This window comes from Nomascus leucogenys, chromosome 3 (genome assembly GCF_006542625.1).
Source record: "Nomascus leucogenys isolate Asia chromosome 3, Asia_NLE_v1, whole genome shotgun sequence".
Taxonomy (NCBI): Eukaryota; Metazoa; Chordata; class Mammalia; order Primates; family Hylobatidae; genus Nomascus; species Nomascus leucogenys.
The window spans coordinates 100,348,964-100,369,901 of NC_044383.1; the positions used below are offsets into that span (position 1 = coordinate 100,348,964).

The window sequence follows — 20,938 nt, forward strand, 5'->3', positions numbered from 1 at the left end:
AGAAGACAAGGGGAATGAAAGAAGTCTTTTAAGTGAAAATAAGTTAAAAAAGTGTTTAAGTCACAATCATAAAACATAGAGGTCTGAAAGTAAATTGTACTTTACTATAAACATACTGATTTCCTTTTGTTATCAAAATTCACAATCATTAATACTTCTGCTTCACACAAATAACCCGAAAAATAACACACCAAGTTCAGATCAACTTTTAAATATGATTGCATTAGCACTTACCAACTGAACCGCCAGTTGAGAGCTGACAAAACTCAAAGAGTCCATCAAACACTGGACAATCTTCTCCAACATTAACTGTGGAAGATGGATTTCATTAATTTCAACACACTCTGCAAATTAATGAAAGCCTTTTCTTACAAAAACTATTTCCTACAAATACTTTTTTGCTTGATGCAATCATCAAACATACACTTCACAGTATAATATAAAGTTTCCAACTTTAAAATATATTTATTGTTTTATCCAAGGTAATTAAAGTGTTATCTGTGAAAGATCATCAAATCTTATCAGGATTATCTGTGGAATATTTCTGGTCTATTAACAAGAACTCAATAGTTGTCTAAGTACAACAGTTCTTATTTAATTAAAACACAGGCTTAAATTTTCTAGGCCTTTCCCCTTAATATTACAATAAGTTAACATTCTAAAAGTAACTTCAATTGCTTTATAATTTACTTTCTTTAAAACTCCTTAATCCGTAACTTTGAAATGCATGTCAGTAAGTTACTAAACCAAAAAGATGTAACAGCTGGTTGCCTATTCCCATGGCTAATCTTGATCTTGAAAGTTGGTAAGAATTAACTAGGTTCATGGGAGCCAAAATATAGAAGGATACTAAAGACAACAAGGAAAAAACATATACAGATGAACGACACAACATCACACATTTAGTTCCTTAGTACTGAGAGAATGAAAGGATATGGCAGATGTATGTAACCCTTTCTTAGTCTTTCTCTACGCCCTTGAATTGTAACCTCTTCAAGAATAAGGGTCCTTGTTTTATATATTAATATCTTTGTACACCCTTAAGTCACAAGCACTGTAAGAAATGAATTTTAGTTTCTTACTGCTCAGAGAGATCATAATCTTTTTTTTTTTTTTTTTTTTTTTGGAGACAGAGTCTTACTCTGTCGCCCAGGCTGGAGTGCAATGGCGTGAGCTTGGCTCACTGCAACCTCCACTTCTGGGGTTCAAGCAAGCAATTCTCCCGTCTCAGCCTACTGAGTAGTGGGATTGCAGGTGCGCGCCACCACACTCAGCTAATTTTCTGTATTTTTTTTTAGCAGAGACAGGGTTTTGCCACATTGGCCAGGCTGGTTTCAAACTCCTGACCTCAGGTAATCCACTCACCTCAGCCTCCCAAAGTGCTGGGATTACAGGCGTGAGCCACCACACCTGGCCAGGATCATAAGCTTAATAGAACTCATTATTATGTGGGTTTTAAACCAACCCTGTTATGTTGTTTGCCCAAGGGCTACTCATGCCTCTTTTGCATCTAAGTTGGAATCTTCATTGAAAAAAAAAATAATTAAATACTACATGTTCTAGTTACATTGTAGCATTATAACAAATCAAACAAGATATGATAGAAATGTGTATAAGGTTGTAAATATGAGATGTCTAGCACCTACACTAATTTAGTATTATAATCATCACTGAAGTCAATCAATACAAACACTAATGAGAATGAACTTTGGTATCAAGCTTTAAAAGATACTGTTCCAATAATTTTAGGTTGACTTTTGCATTCTACCTTCAAGCCAATTTGTTACCAATCTCTAAAAATAAAATACTTCTAACCTGTACGAGAACATTACGTAGAATCAAAAGCTTCACTAATATCTTAACAAAGAAAAAGAGATGTGTAATAGTCCAGGTTAACTGAAGTACACAAAGAGAAGACAAGAGATATGTATATGCCAAGCTAAGGCTAATCAAAGTATAATCTTGTTTTTGTTTTTTGAAGCAAGGGAGTAAGGGAGTGAGGTCTCCCTACCAATATGTATTAACCCAAAGTTATCAGGGGAGCAAACTAGGAGTAGAAGAATATCCAAACAGCAGTTTCACGAACCAATAAGCTTCAGATAGGTTTGTTTTTTTCTTAAGTAGCTTTAGTAGTATTACAATGACTTTTCAAATCAGTAAATAATTTTAACATATTAGACCAACAGGAAAAATATTCAGATTTAGATCATTCTAAGCTCCTAAAAATACTAATTTACATTTATCAATGCAAAACTACTTTTTACTTAGAAACGTACATCTCTGCATCTGCTTACTATACTCAGACATGTTATCTGGTCTTATTGACCGTAGAAATTTGATATACTCATCACTGTGATATTTTGTCATTTCTTCAGCAGTGGCTTTATGGGGCCTCTGTGAAGAGAAATAAATGTCAGAACTGTGGAATTACAACCGGTTATATCAGTATTATCAAACAAATATACAAATTCCCCTATAGGTCCCCTCAAAAGAACTAAGTCTACCAAAACAAAATATATAAATTCCAAAACTAACCCAAACTTATACATGTGTTTTAGAAAACAGTAATCAATTTCAAAACTAATTCAAACTCCTCTGGAAGCATTACACAGGCGTATCAACTATGATTTAATCACTCCTTATTTTAGTGGAAACAGTTCGAGGAAAAAATCAAATCCATGTTCATAAACTCTACTTTCTCTCCTTTTCCATGATAAAACATCCAGTGATTTCATCAATGAAATCACTCACTAAAAGAGTTTTCAATTCTAAATCTTTGTTCATGACCTCTCGTCCTTTTTTCTATCCTAATCTTCCTTGTTCTGAAGAGCTCAATTTCACATATGACAAAATTCTTCCACAAGACTTCCAGATTGAGTCTTATTCTAACTTCCCCTCTTCTCTAAATGTCTATATGTAACTGAAAATAATTCACATATTCACATACATTGCCTAACATTAATTGTTTTAAATATTTCTTTTCTCCCCAAATAGCTAATTGTTGTGTCTATATTTGTTTATACATACATACCCTCATCTTTATCTACAAAAACATTAAGGCAGCTGTTGCACTTGCGTTATCTGTACTATGCTTGGCCACACTAACACAGTATTCCATATGTATTATATGCCCTGTAAATATTTGTGGGATTAATTTTATGTGTTATTATTTTGTTTTTATTTTTTATTTTTTTTTATTTTTATTTATTTATTTATTTTATTTTTTTAAATTATACTTTAGGTTTTAGGGTACATGTGCACAATGTGCAGGTTTGTTACATATGTATCCATGTGCCATGTTGATTTCCTGCACCCATTAACTCCTCATTTAGCATTAGGTATATCTCCTAATGCTGTCCCTCCCCCCTCCCCACACCCCACAACAGTCCCCGGAGTGTGATATTCCCCTTCCTGTGTCCATGAGTTCTCATTGTTCAATTCCCACCTATGAGTGAGAACATGCGGTGTTTGGTTTTTTGTCCTTACGTGGCACACATACACCATGGAATACTATGTGTTATTATTTTGTAACAGTCCCAGGTCAACTCTTTTCGGCAGCACAGGCAGATTAATAATTATTGTAAAAAAAAAAAAAAAAAAAAGTTAACATGCTACACTGAGTTGTTGCTATACTGAGTTGTTCTCCAGAAACATGAAAGTCTAGGGTAGGGGTAACTTTTTTAAATGGTTAAAGGAAGATGGAAAAAAAAAAGCTATAGTGCCCATTCTTATACATCTTTTAAGAATAAAACAAAAAGAGTAGTTTTTTCAGCAGCATAGGCAGGTTACCAATGATTGTAATAAAAATAGTTAATATGCTATACTGAGTTGTTCTCTAGAAACATGAAAGCCTAGGGTAGGGGGAACTTTTTTAAATGGTTAAAAGAAAAGGAAAAAGAGGGTATAGCTCACATTCTTATTCATCTCCTAAGAATAAAACGAAAAAAGAAGTTTGTTTTCTTCCAGATCTTTTCATCTGCTAAATGCCCTCAAAAGGGGAATAATAGACAAAGTTTCACAGTAGCTAAAAAAAAAGATCAGTGCTGAATATGTATTAAAATGAATACTCACATATATTTCCATTTTTCTGTATAAGCCATAATTTAACAGCAAGTTATGGGTCATGCGGATTCTATGAGGCTTCATGGGATGACCCTGTCCATAATAATAATTTCCAATATCACCTAAAATAGAAAAGACACAAACTAAACAATACAGACAAGAGACCCTCCATGAACTATTTGAATTTATGTATATCTATCATTGGAAGGCATTTACTATTTAACAAAATTTATTTAAAACCTTAGTAACTTAGATTTATTTTGCAACTTTCAAACTGTATCAGATAACCAAGACGCTATGCACACTTTTACCAGCTGAAGACTCCATTATTACACACTATATTTATTTGTAGATTAAGGAAAGCAAGATTTTCTGATTTTTAGTTACCCCCAATTTTTAAAATTTCTGTTCCTTGAAATGATGCCTGCTTTCTGTATTCTCTGGCAAATTCAGATGCTTTTAAGTTCTCTGAGTTTTATTGGTATGATTTAAAATTTTTTCAGCAAATACTGCTTCTTGGATGATTTGCTGGCATTTCAGAAATCTCATAATTGGCGTTTTGCATGTTAAAACATACTGTGTCCATATTAAAGCCCATCAGGGAAGTTTTGGTAACTGAAATTTAGGTCCTAAATGAGGTTTTGCTCCGCTAAGACACAGCATGACATTTTTCAAGGTAATAAAAATACTGTCTCATTCTTCATGACTAAAAAGTTGTAATTCCTAGCCTGTCTTTTTAAAGGGCATCTTATATCACAATGTCTTTAAACTTATGCATAAGATTTAAAAAAGAGAAAGTAACACCCAAATCACAGATTTTCATCAACTAAATTTCAATAAAATTAATACTTCTAGGTAAAGCTCCAGTGTTTCCTATAATAGCAAATAATGAGAAGCCTCTTAAATATACAAAATCAACCCTCTGTATCTGTGGATTCAACCAACTGCAGACTGAAAATATTTTTAAAAAACAGATGGTGGTGTCTGTTGGAAACACGTAGACTTTTTTTCCTTGTAATCTTCCCCTAAATCATACAGTGTAACAATTATTTACACTGCATATGCATTGTATTAGGTATTATGAGTAATCTAGAGATGATTTACAGTGTAAGGGAGGATATACATAGGTTATATGCAAATACTATACCAGTTTATTTAAGGAACTTAAACATCCATGAATTTTGCTATCTGTGGAGGTCTTGGAACTAATCCCCCACAGGGTCAGGACAATCAAGTTATTTTAATGGTTTGAAGTCTATCATTTCAACATAGGTTTATATATTACAATAAAAGCTAGGATAAATAATGCGATTTATCCACTAAATCTTTCAAAGTCCTCCCTAAATACACCTTTTGTTTGTTTAATGGAAACAACCCCAAAAACTTTTTTTTCCTCTCTTCTACATATTTGATAACAGTCCAGGACAAACAATCAGCTTTTACAAAATCCATGCTTCTAATAACACAAATACTTGATTTTATTGGTATCACACCTCTAATTTTACTTCATTTTCAACACAGCTCTCTTCTGAAAACAATTCATATACACAAAGTCTTTTAAAGGGTAAGAGACCTTTTTAATGCAGGTGCCAACAAGGCTAACAAACAATATAGACTTTAGCAAAGCAGGGCCATGGCCCTTTGCAACATTCCTCTGCAATTATAATTAAGAGGCTATGATTGCAGAAAATAAACTACCTATTAAGAAAGAATCTACCATAAAGCTCTACCTTACATGGTGACAATACAAGGGATATACAGTTCCTTGAAAGCAGCCTGGTCTCATCATTTCTTAGATATGGAAAACCCACTAGTATTATAGAGCATCATGTAATTAAGTTAATACAAGGGAAGGCATTTCTTAGTTATCACTACTAAAGAAATCATTAAAGTAAAAATAATGAAAGTCTAGTCTTCACTAGAAATGCAGACTCTATGAGGTTTCATGGGATGACCCTGCCCATAATAATTTCCCATATCACCTAAAATAGAAAAGACACAAACTAAACAATAACTTCCATCTATCTGCCTCTGTGTAAGAATTACCCAAATGAAATGTCTCTAACATCTACCACATCATAACATCAAATACTCTAGTTATAGGCACACTGAAAATCCAGTGAAAAGCCCCAGGCCCCAATAATTGGAGACTACAGTAGCAATTTCTGAGCAAGTGTGTTTGAACAAAAAAAGCAGTAATTAACACTTGTTGAGTGCTTACTAGAAGGCACTATTCTAAGTACTTCACATATCTTTTAATCTTGTCAATAACCTTATGATGTGGGTATTATTACATTATTCCTATTGTATAATAGTAAAGAAGGATGAGAAACAGACAAGTCAGGTATTATTGCCTAAGTCACATAGCTAGCAAGTGGAGGAGCTAGATTCAAACTCTGGCAGGGCAGCTCACAGCTAATGTTCTTAAGTAATAACAACAGGGAATGTCAAGGGCACTTACAGATTCACTAGAAATGGCAGGGTGAAGGCTGAAAAAAAAGACATAATATGAAATATAAATATTTTAAATAAAGGCTTAGGGTCTTGGTTAATTTAAAGAAAATGAACACAAGAAACTATGTACCTAATATATCAGAGTAATTTACTTTTTACTAATAGCGTCCTCAAATTGTATACGAATATGCATAGCTTTCAACAAGTTTCTCTGTTGAAATTTAGGGACCCCAGTCCCACAAAGAACACACAAAGAACCTAAATGATACATGTATACAGGGCAGCCAAGCTACAGATAATTTTTTGGTTTACCAAGAATTCTTCTGGCTGGGTGCGGTGGCTCACACCTGTAATCCCAGTACTTTCGGAGGCCGAGGCGGGCGGATCACGAGGTCAAGAGATCGAGACCTTCCTAACACTGTGAAACCCCGTCGCTACTAAAAATACAAAAAATTAGCCAGGTGTGGTGGCACGCATCTGTAGTCCCAGCTGCTCAGGAGGCTGAGGCAGAAGAATCCCTTGAACCCAGGAGGCGGAGGTTGCAGTGAGCTGAGATCGTGCCACTGCACTCCAGCCTGGGTGACAGAGCGAGACTCTGTATCAAAAAAAAAAAAAAAAAAAAAAAAAGAATTCTTCTAAAATATAAAGGGGTTATAAAATAACCATCTCCAACTTTTTCCCACTAATTCTGTATCTCACAATTCTCTAGATGGCTACTTTGTAGGCATCCACTTTTTTTTCTTTTTGAAATGGAGTTTCGCTCTTGTCACCCAGGCTGGAGCGCAGTGACGTGATCTTGGCTCACTGCAACCTCCACCTCTGGGGCTCAAGCGATTCTCCTGCCTCAGCCTCCCAAGTAACTGGGATTACAAGTGCCCACCACCATACACGGCTAATTTTTGTATTTTTAGTAAAGACGGGGTATCTCCATATTTGCCAGGCTTGTCTTGAACTCTTGACCTCAGGTGATCCGCCCGCCTCGGCCTCCCAAAGTGCTGGGATTACAGATGTGAGCCACTGCGCCCGGCCCACTTTTTCATAAAGTATAAAAAGGCTACAAAGTTTTAAGACCCTACAATTTTTATTCATCATTTAAATGGTCAGTAATGTATTAATAATTTGGGCATTTTAAATGTTACTGATTTTCACCAAAATACAGATTATCCCTAATCTGAAAATTTGAAATCCAAAATGTTCCAAAATCTGAATTGTTTTGAGCACCAACTTAATGGTCAAAGAAATGCCAACTGGAGCATGTCAAATTTTTGATTTTCGAGTTAGGGATGCTAACTGGTAAATAATTACAAATATTCCAAAACCTCCCCAAATCTGAAATACTTCTGGCTCCCAATAATTCAGATAAAGGATATTCAACCTGTACATAAAAATACTTTACCAATGAAATAAATATTCAGAAAAATCAGCTCAAGGTAGTTCCTTGAACACAACAAACTTTAATTGTCAATGCAAAGAAATTACTGCAAATAATTATTTATCTGCAACATTTTACAAATTGCTCAGTCTTCAAGAAACTAACAGAATGGAAGTGTCTACTAAGGTCCACAATCTCTTATCCATACTCCTTCAAATTAGATATGTTTCAAATTTTACACTTTTTCAGATTTTGTAGAGAGCTAATATGGTACACCTGCCATATATTACGTAATAGCCTAGAGTTTGGGTGGCATGATATAATCAAACATTAGTATTTCTGCAGCAAAAACGTGAATATTTACAGTATTCACAGAGGAATAAAGATCATAAATAGCGTCACACTGATTCAAGGTAAGATTTTGATTCCAAATGAGTTACCAAAATTTTTTTCAATTTTCAGGTCATTTTGGATTTCAGAACTGTGAAATGTACCTTTAGCCCCAAAGATAAGTTGACTGTAAAAAGAGACTCAGGAAAAAAAAAAAAAGAAAAAAGAAAAAAGCGTATTATTTTCATTTTCCAGACTACTTAGCCCACTATCCATTTTTTATACATATTAACACATCTTTAATACATATTTCAAGGAGGTCACTCCTCCTTGAGACATTCAGAGCCTTGGATTCCATAATACCATTTTCTTGGATTTTACTCCTACCCCAAGGCCACTCCTCCACCAACCTTTAAACATCAAGGGTTTTCAGTTCATCCATTCATTTAATAAATCAAGAGCCTACCATGTGCCAAGCAGGTACAGTTCAAAGGGTTTGGGTTCATCAGTGAACAACAGTTCTGCCCTAAATTCTCTTCTCTCGGGAGTTCAGTCCTGGGACCAGTTGTCTGTCTATGCTGTATCTTTTTCAATCTCAATACTTCACCTGATATAAACTGAGAAATCCCAAATTTCTATGTCTAGACTCTCCTCTCTGGATTATAAACTCACAGAGTAAGTTAACTCTCTTCTCAGTCTTTTCACTTGAATTCAATAAGGATCTCAAATATAATAAGATGTTCAAAACAGAGCTCTTTATTTGTATTCCCAATCTTAGTGAGTAGTACCACATATCACCTAACTGCTCAATCCAGAAACTTAGGAGTCATCCTTTATTCTCTACCACCATTTCTCAGCTCCAACTCCATTTCTAATCCATCAAAAAGTTCTATTGGTTTGAGGCCCAAATCTCTCTTAAATGTGTCTATTTCTATCTAAAATGCAACCATTACATTTTATATGGACCAATATGCATTCAATTCTTGCTTCCAGCCTATATTCCACAACTCCTTACCAATTATTTTAAGAGAATGCATTGTATTTGAAAAACTTTCAATGGCTTTCCACCTCTGGGTAAAGTCAAATTTCTTACTACACAATTTTGTGCAGTCCCACCTTTTACTGCCTAACATGGGACTCCACATTTTCCTTGTCTTCCTTCCCATTAAGTGCACCAAGTTCTGTTAATAACTATCTGGCTTTGCTATTTGTAATATCTTATGTAGTAAACTCTTTTTAAGGCTGGCCCATTCTCTTCCTTCAGGTCTTCCCTTTTCTGATTACACTATCAAAGGTCCCCTCTCTTTCACTTTTTTTGTTTTTTTTGAGACAGAGTCTTGCTCTTGCCACCCAGGCTGGAGTGCAATGGCATGATCTCGGCTCACTGCAACCTCTCCGCCTCCCGGGTTCAAGCGATTCTCCTGCCTCAGCCTCCCAAGTAGCTGGGATTACAGGCGCCCATCACCATGCCCGGCTAACTTTTTTTTGTATTTTTAGTAGAGAGAGGGTTTCGCCATGTTGGCCAGGCTGGTCTCAAACTCCTGACCTTGTGATCTGCCCGCCTCGGCTTCCCAAAGTGCTGGGATTATAGGCGTGAGCCACTGCACCCGGCCCCCTCTCTTACTTTATACCTGCAGTCTTTTATTTCCTTCTTAGGACTTGAGCAATCCTTTGTCTATTTGGCACACAGTAGGAACTTTAAGCCTATTTGATATGTATGAACCCAAAGCTGGCTTAATGAACAAGTCACTATAATCAGACTGCTACTGAAATACAGAGGAATAAGGCTTACTAACCAGTACAAAAAAATCCTTGGACTTGATTTGAATTCTTCCAAGTTTGAATTTATTAACATTCCCTAAGAGATGCCTTCTCCAATCCCAAGTGTCTTCCTTTAAGGACTTGTCAACAGAAGCATTTAAAGTTTTTGTTAAGCATTTTTGTTTGTTTGGTAGCAGAGTAAACACTTTGAAAAGGAGAAAAGAAAAATAAAGATTCCGGATGCTGAACTCTCCTTGGACATTAAAACTAGAGTCACTGTGGAAAAGGAAAAGTGGTAGACTGCACCAAACAGAATTGTGAATCTGTTTTCATCTAAACAATACCAAAAATGCCAAAATGCCACCCATCCTACCTAAATGTAGTTCAGAGTAGTTCCAAGAATTAGAGGGAACGTTATATGAAAGCGTTCTATCTATAAGAATAAGGAATTGGCCACGCACAGTGGCTCACGCCTGTAATCCCAGCACTTCAGGAGGCTGAGGCAGGTGGATCACCCTAGGTCAGGAGTTCAAGACCAGCCTAGGCAACATGGTAAAACCCCCATCTCTACTAAAAAATACAAAAATTAGCCAGGCGTGGTGGCACGTGCCTGTAATCTCAACTACTTGGGAGGCTGAGTTAAGAGAATCGCGAACCCGGGAGGATGGTGGAGGTTGCAGTGAGCTGGGATCACGCCACCGCACTCCAGCCTGGGCAATAAGAGCAAAATTCCATCTCAAAAAAAAAAAAAAAGTATAAGGAATTAATCATTTATTCATCACTAATTCAAAAAAAAAAGCTACATTTTTAAATGTAGTTGGCGAAGATACAAACACAAGCAAAACAGACAGACTGTCCTAATGAAGCTTATGTTATAGTGAGGAGAGAGACAAAAGTTATATGGTACAACCGAAAGGAAGAAAAATAAGGCAGTAACAGGGACTTAAGTAATAGGAGAAAGCATCTCTGATGAGGTAAAATTTGAAAGAAAAGAGAGGCAAAAGATTTCTGGGGGAAAGAGAAGTATAGGAAAATTTCAGTCTTATTTAGTCACGTTTTATTGTGCAATTAGTATTATTGGTATTTACGAACTGCTGCTGTAATTAATTTAGCACTTATTTGCCTCCAAAGAAATTATTACCTATTTCACGGATAATAAAGATTTATACCACAGCTAAGAATCCATGCAGTTGTATTAAAGGTTATTCAGCAAAAGACTTTGGTACCACTCATAAACACAAGTCTAGGAAAATCTGACAATCGTTGGCTGCCAAGTAGAATTTCTAGAATTTGCTAAAGAAGGAGTACACTGGGAGGTATCATCTTGTTAACTTTTTTTTTGAGATGGAGTTTCGCTCTTGTTGCCCATGGCACTATCTTGGCTCACTGCAACCTCCACCTCCTGGGTTCAAGCCATTCTCCTGCCTCAGCCTCCCGAGTAACTAGGACTACCGGTGCCTGCCACCATGCCTGGCTAATTTTTGTATTTTTAATAGAGACGGGGTTTCGCCATGGTGGCCAGGCTCTTCTCGAACTCCTGACCTCAGGTGATTTGCCTGCCTCAGCCTCCCAAAGTGCTAAGATTACAGGCATGAGCCACCACACCTGGCCTAATCTTGATAACTTTTATATTTATATAGTTTTATCTGTATACAATCTTTGAGTGTTTTTTTCTGGACCACTTGCCTCCAAAACTAATTATGCATCCCTCTCAGAGGAGGAAAAAATAGAGCACAGAGAAATTTGTGTATAGTTACATAAATTAGGTATATAAACCCTATTTTATACACCATAAAAACAGGCACTAAATATGTTTGGCCTCAAGATTAATTCAAAACAAAGCATAAACATGTCTAGATACAGTATTAAAAATGTGAGTATTGTAACTAGAGCCTAACACAGCTTAGCTGCTAATTATATTTAAGTAGAGAAAAATCACATCGTTTTAAGGCCCAGAAGGGATCTTAGTGACCATCTAATTAGCTGTATCATTTTACAGATTGTTGATGATGTTCTAGTGTATAAAGAATGAACATGATTCAGAAGTATGTTTTTGGGAATTTGGAGGCATGGATCAATAGTTACAGTCAGAGAAGTAATAGCTTCTCTTACTTTTCTTCAAAGGTTTAAGGATAACTAATCCATCAATGTCTGAAGGTTCCCTTGGGACCAACATTTCAGTGACCTAAAGGGCTACCTGAAGATTACACAACGTGTGCAGAACAATATGTATATCTTTAAAAGTTCTTTCATTAAGATGCAAACAGCCTCAGTGGCCAGACATTCTGTGTGGCCAAGAGGCTCAGTGTGCCTAACAGCCCCAGGAAGCCTAAAGGTAGGATTCCTATGGTTATAAAATTTGCTACTTCCCTCCTTTTCTTTTTCACTCACTTTCTTCCTTCTACTTCCTTTACCAACAAGTTACAACCATCTAACCTAGGCTAGCAGATAATTCTGACCCTATTACTACAGATATAACCCATTCCCAATCCAATCCATGTTATATACCTTAAAGTCACGACTCTTTGGTACAGAAGCTCCTTTCCTTGCATTCTTTTCTCACAATAAAAAAAGAATTAGTATTGCTACTTTTGTAAGCTGACAAAACAGTGTTCTCTGGTAATAAAAATGTAAGTTTTTGGATGAGGTCAGCACGCTATCACATATTAATAATTAGCATAATATAAAATTTAATAATCTCTGCAAAATATTTTAATTCCCTCCCACAAAAATTCAAAGAGTATGTGAAACATAAGCAACTAAGAACTCCACCTTAACAAACAAGTGAGTCACAGACAAAAGACAAAATAACCCACCAGAGATTTCCAAACTATCAGCTATTCACTTGTTGCTGGCCATCACGTAAAGCAGGTGAATGGGCTACAATAAAGTATTATACATTAAGTCACAATCACAAGACAAATATTTCCACCCTACTCATCAAGCTTGCATCCTTTCCCGGGGACGCGTGCCTGCTCCCATTCCCACAACGAAGGTTATCATAAACGGGCCCAGGACAAGAGCGCTGTTCAGAAACTGCTACTCAAGTGTACCCTCCAGGTTCTAGGGTTCCACTGTGGTGACAAGAAATTACAAGCAGCTTACTTCCTCAGAGCCCATCACTACCAACAGCAACTGACAGCTTCGAGAAGAACCTCAGTACCACTTTCCCTAACCAAAACTTTTCCTCTTTACTCCAAGCCCTGACAAGGATAAATCTCTACACTTTAGAAACAATGTAATTTTACAAATTAACTATACACAGGGTTACTTCCTTTCCAATTTGATCAGGGAATGCAGGGCAAGAATAACCCAAAATATGCAATGTAAATCATGTTGAAATTAAAATGTATTTCCATCTCCACCCCTCCACGATGGCATAATTTCAAATCAATTTATATAATGCATATCTAGTCCTCTGAAAAATCATTTTTTAAAAGTAGGGCTGTTATTATTCTGTCCTAGCTATCGCATATCAATTTAGATTTGTTCTGTAAGATTTCAGATTTTCCCCAAATGACACAGGTGGTTATTTTATATGTATCAGTCATTAAAAGATTAATCCTTTTTAACTAAAAAGAGACAGTATGGCCATTTACAAGTTAAAGGTAGATTTATTCTGAGCTGGTGCTCTAGGGTCTTACCTCTCTAAGATGTGATTTACAATACACCAAATGTAGGAAACAGCTTCCAAAATTTGTATTGCTTCATACAAATCAGACAGGACTTTCAGGAGAAGGAGCCTAGGATAGGTTCTCTGTTAAATTTTGGAATCCCTTTTCTCAAGAGTAACCTACTATAAACTATTTACCAAGCCTTTGTGAAATCTGTAAAACAGGTTACTACTCTATTGAGCAAGGAAACACAGGAAACAGGATTCGAAGATTTAATGTTACTGCTCATACTCCAAATTATAGAATGCTTAAAATTAAATTATCTGACTTTTATAATTCACTACACGGTGAGCTCAAATTTACCTCATTAGAATATTTAGTACTTCTGCACTTCTCCCACTTCTCAAAGTTTTCCCATACCAGGATTCCCACCACCTCTTTGCAAGATACCAATGCTTCTAAATCCCCAAAGCAGGGTCTATTTCCTGATCGAACAAAGAGCAACAAAGAAGTGGGTGGTAACCACCTCTCTGAGGCAAGCCAGGACCCATGGAGTCTGATCTACAACACAAGCAGTAGCAGTTCCACATCTCCCTACCACCTCTTATTTCCTGCGAAGGCTTTCTACCTGAAACTGGAAAACCCGAACTATTATTGAGGAAGTGAAGCCTTTCCATTTGAATCCTGAGAAAGACGCGCTCAAAGAACCCAGCGAACAAAGGAGAGGGTTGGAGCCCACGCAAAACATGGGTGTGATAAAGCCACACGCGACTTGAGCCCCCACCCTCAGTAACTACTCTCCAGCGCCCACCCGGGAGCAGGGGTCCGGGGAAAAGGTAAGCCGAGGAAGGAGAAGGCGCTCCGGCCAGACCGAACGCAGGGGAGGGGAGGCGAGCAGGCGAGGAGGGGGGAAGGGGACGGGAGGGGTGGAGCTCTCGCGGCCGCGGGGCTTTGTGTAGAGTCAAGGCCGGGGTAGAAATTTTGCCTCGCGGGGGACGGGTCGAGGGGGTAAGAAGCTGACGCGGGTCACCCCAAACCTGCGCTGCCACGAATGGTGGGCGGGAGAGGGGAGAAAATGGGCCGCCCCCTTCGCCGCCGCCACCACCAAGGCGGGTAGGCCGGCGCCGTCCCCAGCGGCGGCCACCTTCGAGGCTGCGGACTGCACGGCCGAAGGGGGAGAGGCAGGAGACAAGGCAGGCGGGCCCCCTGATTCCCGCCCGCAGGAGCCGCGGGGGCTGCGCCAGGAAGAGGGTCTCGTTCGAACGGTGCAGGGCCGGGAACGGGTTAAGATGCGGCCAAATGTCGGTCCCTCCTCCTTCCCACCCCTCAGCCCCGGCGCCCACTCGCGACGGCAGCCGCGGAACCCAGCGCCCGGCCCCGCGCGCCCACCCCGACACCGGCCCGGCCGCTCACCGTCGTAGTAGTAGCAGACTTTTTTTTTGCCGCCTCCTTGACTGTACGCCATGGGCTCCCCGGCCACCGCCGCCTCCGGGCTCCTCCTCCTGCTGCTGCTGCTGCCGCCGCGGCTCGGCCGGGAGAGAAAAGGGCTGAGGGAAACGTGGGGGCGGTAGTCCCGCGGGGAAGGGCAGGCCGGTGGGAGGAGAGGAGGGGGCGCCGGGAAGGCTCGGTACCACCCGGCGGAGATGCCGAAAGCTCGGAATCGGGGGTGGCAGCGGCACCAACTCGCGAGGAGGGGGCCACCAAACCACCTCCGGAGGCCGCAGGGAGGTGGGCGCATCCACTGCGGCCTCCACGGGGGAGGAAGGGGCACGGCTGGGGAAGGCTGCTTCGGCCTCGAGATTAGAGGCCCTCTTAGGGTGAACAATCTGCGCAAGGCGGCGCAATACACAGTCTTAAAATGAGGAAGAAGACAAGCTTCCGCTGCGCAAGTAGATCCAGGGAGCGTGCAGCCGGGTGGACATTCTCCCCCTCAGGTCTGCGCGCAGTGGTTGCGCCTGTCCCTGAGCCTGCGCAGTCGGCGCCTCGTAGCCTTGGCGGTCTGGACCCCTCCTCGGCGTCCCACGCTGCTCCCCTCCCCCACTGTCGCGAAGCTCCCGCCCAAGCCGACCACGTGCCGCGAGCTCGGCGGGGAGAGCCCACTCCCGCGCCCCTTCCGGGCCCACTACCGCCCCGGGCTGTGGCCCATCGCCCCAGTGCCTGGTAGCCTAGTTTTCTCATTTGTCGTTTGTTCACTTATTTTTTATTATTATTATTATTTTGACTCGTAATGGGTATGAGGTATAAGGGGACCTATTACGGGTGTTAAGGGGAGAGGGCACCGCTCGGGTTTTAATAAGCATCTGTGGAGCTCATTTATAAGGTACAGTTCTAAGCACTTGCATTTATAATATATTCCATTGATAATGTATTTATAATACTTAATCTCATTTAAGACTCCCAACAACTCTAGGAGGTAAGTGGCAATTGTACTCCTTCTTTATAGATGGAGACAGATTAAGGAACTTGTTCTTACTGGTGATATGTCTGGAGGTTTGAACTCATTCTGCAAACTCCACGCACCCTAGCTGTTCCACCCTGCAGCATTGCTGCCGGCTAGACACTGGAAGACTGGAGCAGAAAGACTTTCGAAACTCTTGGAATTTATGAATACATATGTTCCTCTGTTAAGTAAATCCACATTTATCAAGCACCTACCTTAAGCCAACCACCTTGCAGGTGAGGGCTAGAGGCTAACAGCCTGTTTTATAGCACCCATCCCAGTTACATAATTTACGATTCCCCCCTACCCCCCAAATACACCCCTATTAAAAAAAAGAAAAAGGCTGTATTGATGCTGGAATTTTAGAGCCACTACCAAAAATACCCCTTTTAATTTGCTATTTGACTTCAAAATCCCGAAAGTGTTCATGCTTAAAGCAGCAGTTTTCCCCAACCTCACCCCCAAGAGATTTAGAAAACGTTAAGTCCAGGGTGGCCCCTGCCCTCCCTCCGCCTCCTCCTCTGTATTTTTAACAAGACCCCAGGTGACTGATGCAGTTGCTAGAGAAATCACGGTGAGTGAAACACTGGCCTAGAGGTAAAGTTAATTGACCGTCTAAGTTGTGCTCTATCAAGTACAAAATCAACTTGGAAGATTCTTAGAACAGAATAAGTGAATTTAGTAGAAGTGAATGTTCTTCCCCAGGGCCAACACAATGAAGTCTGAAATGACACTTTGTTTCCTTTGGGAAGACTTCCCTGACCCCTCTCCCGCCAAGACTGTTCTCCATGCCATGTACTTTGTATGCTGTAGCTCAACACTTAACCATGTTGCAGTTGCCCACAACTTGTCTGAATGTCCCACTATGAATGGAGTGTCATAAATGAAGGGACCAGGTTTATCTTGCATATAATAGTTTCTCTAGTGCCTGTGACTTAGGGCAAGTCACTTAAACGTTTTTTGAATTGCCTTATCTGTAAAACGGGGCAGTATTACTTGGAGAGTAATATTCAGAATCTCAAATAAGAAAATTAATATGGAATACTTTTAAAAAATGAAGAATTATATGAATAAGGGATTATTAGGATTACTATAATAACAGTGACAATTACTAAATTACTGTTTGCAACCACAGCACCTAACATTGAACTTGTGAGAAGAGCCTGGACATATCTTTTGACTAGCTGAGAAACGTATTTATTATTTAATAATTTTAAACCAATAGAAGCAGGTTATATTACCTTTAGAAACTGGTGTGGGAGAAGGAGTTTTATCCCATGATAGGAGTCAGCCAAGAGAATTCTGTCTATAATCTCTACTATGTTAGCAGAGCTAAAAGTGGCATCAGTTATTGAAACCCATTGATAAGCTCCAGATTTCATTGATCACATTCTAACTCTTCTGTATCAAACCCTTTTAAATACGGAGTTTTAGATGGTGCAGTAAAAGGAAACCAGCTGAAAGCATGGATAATTCATAGGATGCATGCATAGTTAAGGACTGTCTTTTTCCTTAAATTGTTTTTCTTTAGTTTCTGCTCCATCTATAGATACTTATTTTTTCAATCTTGAAGATATTTAGTGCTTTGAAATTGTTCAGTAAAATGATCTCTTAAACAGAAATGATTATTTAAGAATAGGACTGTTAAGAAACTGATGGCCTCTGCTTATGCTAAAAATTAAACCCTGCTGACAACTGCAGCAGATAGTTTAATTCCTGTAAGAGAATTATTCATATAAGCTTATTTCTACTGTAAGGAAATTTAGGTTTCTTAGTGCTAATTTTGTGTAGTAATTCCATACGGTGATACAGAAGGTAGAGAAGTACAGTGGCACACTAGAGTGTTGTCATAAACTCAAACAGCCTCAAGCTGAATTCTGATCTTGTAAGCATGGTGCCTATCTTTACACAGTACTACAAGCTATAACTCGTAAACCTGAATAGCAACATCTAACAATGAGAGATTATAGTACTTTTGAACTGTGCATTTGTGTAACAAAATTTCAAATTACCCATTTACATTAAAAATATATTTTTGAACTATGGCTTATCTACTCAATTACTGTTACATTAAACCTTTCAAATCATTCCTGTTACATTGTTAACTGATTAATGCTTTACCGATGACTTTCGAAACACAGTATCACTTTGATTTAATCCACCTACTTGCTCAAATTTTCTAATTTTTATACTCACACTGCATCTGAGAAAATTAACTTGTTAGTGTCTCCTGATCACCTTACATGTGTATCTTAATTCTTCCTCTTTCCTATCTTAGTGTTTTGGCTTTTTTTTTTTTTTTAAGACGGAGTTTCCCTCTTGTTGCCCAGGCTGGAGTGCAATGGCGCGATCTTGGCTGACTGCAACCTTCCCCTCCCGGGTTCAAGCGATTCTCCTGCCTCAGCCTCCCAAGTAGCTAGGATTACAGGCGCCCACCACCATGCCAGGCTAATTTTTGTATTTTTAGTAGAGATGGAGTTTCACCATGTTGACCAGGCTAGTCTCTAACTCCTGACCTGGTGATCGCCCGCCTTGGCCTCCCAAAGTGCTGGAATTACAGGCGTGAGCCACTGCACCCGGCCTCCTATCCTAGTGTTTTTAACCTTCCTTAAAATTTAGTCATCATTCTTCTCCACCTACCACCAGAACTGTACAGATGGAGGTGGCATATGCATGTTGTGACCATGGGGTGGAAAGCCACATGAGAAGAATAGTGGAGCAGAAGGATAGGGACCTGGGTCCCTGATGACCTCGTATGTAGCCGTTCCAGACCTGGACTGTGCACTTCTGGACTCTGGTGACATGCAGGAAAAAAAAAAATGAAACAAATGAAAAAACACATTTAGGTAAACCACTGTAGTTGGGATTTTGTTATATGTAGCTGAATATAATCCTAACTCATGCAAAATCTGAATTAGAAGTTAGTGGTTTCTCAGAATTTCTCCCAACTACAGGCTTCCCTTGGGAGACAATTTTCTGGGTTTCTGAATATCTTGAGAACAGAGGTGCTGGCTTTGTCTGAAACTATCTTTTCAGTGATGTTTGTGTAGTGAACAGTGTTCCAACATAGAGAAAATGACTCCCTCTGGAGCAAAGAACAAGCATGATTACTACCCATTATAAAAAAATCAGGTTATCTAAGTACTATACTGTACTGTACTGTACTATACTATACTCTACTACACTATACTACACTACACTACACTACACACTACACTGCAGTCCATTGCCAGTACAAGTATTATGTGGCATCTTCATGTTGGCATATGGGAATTGGGGTTTAGAACAGCAGCACAAAAATTAATACTGTTGCTCCGGTCACTGCTATTGCCATGGGTAATAAATTATCCCTTAACATAGGAGTCTTGAGTCTAATACTAGCATGATGAAACTGTGGCTGGCTAGCCTGTTAGCTTGCAAATAGGATAAAATTTCAGATTGTTTAAGGAACCCAGAATAGACTACATAGCCCTCAGATGACTGTGGAGAGCTCTCCGAAATAGGGCCACCCTTAGTTACTTGGAGGAACTTTCCAGAGGGAAAGCAGACTCATTTGTGTGCACTTTGTGGTTGGTTGTCCCAACGATGGGAGTCAGGTAATTAGAAAAGGTGGTAAGAAATTTGTCCCTGAGGCTGGGCGCAGTGGCTCACGCCTGTAATCCCAGCACTTTGGGAGGCCAAGGTGGGCAGATCGTGAGGTCAGGGGATCGAGACCATCCTGGCCAACATGGTGAAACCTCGTCTCCTAAAATACAAAAAATCAGCTAGGTGTGGTGGCGCAGGCCTGTAGTCCCAGCTACTCAGGAGGCTGAGGCAGGGGAATTGTTTGAACCTGGGAGGCGGAGGTTGCAGTGAGCCATGATCACAGCACTGCACTCCAGCCTGGCGACAGCGAGACTCCATCTCAAAAAAAAAAAAAAAAAAAAGAAAAGAAAAAAGAAAAGAAATTTGTCCCCGAGTTCAGCTGAAGTGATTAATGATATCACCTGGGCCTTAGAAGGCAGTCAGCTCCAACTCAACTCACTGACCAGAATTGTTATAGATGATAGAATTGCAACAGATGTCAGATTCTGAATCATCCCTAAAACATCCAGCTATACCTGGATTAATGCCGCAAACCAAGTAGAAAGTTCAAATGAGAGCCTTAAGGAGAAAGCCACTGACTTTCCAAGGTAGACCCTGTTGGTTTATGGTATTCAGAACTCTGACTGTCATGATTAAGGTCAGTACTTTGTCCTGCTGCTTGGGTATTGTTGATAGTCCCTTAATTAAATGCTATACGAGACAAACGGAATTAAGCCTCTATACATCAGATTAATCACAGTGGTCAATGGAGTCACATATTCATGTGAAATTTTGAGTTCTGCCAAGAATGTGTAAGGGTGGATGGTTACAAGAGGAAGATCTGTCTTGGTCCTGAGTGTCCCTGCATAATCTTGCTAAGTATGCCAGATTGCAAGTCTTATCTGTCTCCTGAGACTGAGCATTTTTGCAGCTAGACACAGACAATTAAGTGAGTCAGGGTAACTGTACAATGACTCTCGTGTAACTGCTCACCATCAGGGTAAGGGAGATTGGCTTGTTTGCTGCTTGTTCAAGAAATTTGGACCGTTGGATCTGGGTTTCTCTTTTGTAGTGCAACCCACAAAGTGTGCGGATGGCATTTGGGTCCATTACATATTCCCTGTGGGAGTTGGGGGCAAGAGGAACTGACAAATATGCTGATGCTCATGCTGCTTTCTGTGCTATAAGCAATAAAGTACTTTGTCTCCTAACTAGGATTTTTGTGACTTCTGCCAGCATCCATGAAACCAGCAGATTAATTTATTAGCTTGCAAGAAGGGTAAAATTTTAAATGCTTTATAGTTCATGACAAAGTGTAGTCATCCCTCCCTCAGTAAACAT

General features: G+C 39.6%; 1 protein-coding gene across 2 annotated transcripts in view; it reads right to left on the reverse strand.

The window, feature by feature from the left end:
• HDAC2 (histone deacetylase 2) overlaps positions 1-15,418 on the reverse strand; it is a 31,318-nt gene extending 15,900 nt beyond the window's left edge. The window contains exons 1-4 of one of the 2 annotated variants that reach the window (XM_003255594.4): positions 15,007-15,418; positions 4,072-4,184; positions 2,277-2,394; positions 235-309 (exon numbers count right to left, since the gene is read on the reverse strand). In XM_003255594.4, coding sequence (XP_003255642.1) covers positions 235-309; positions 2,277-2,394; positions 4,072-4,184; positions 15,007-15,331 — 631 coding nt within the window. In that variant the 5' untranslated portion in view covers positions 15,332-15,418. Of the gene's footprint in view, positions 1-234; positions 310-2,276; positions 2,395-4,071; positions 4,185-14,630; positions 14,869-15,006 lie in introns of those variants that run through there. The other variant, XM_004087632.3, reaches the window with a different exon arrangement.
• Between the last annotated feature and the right edge of the window lie 5,520 nt (positions 15,419-20,938).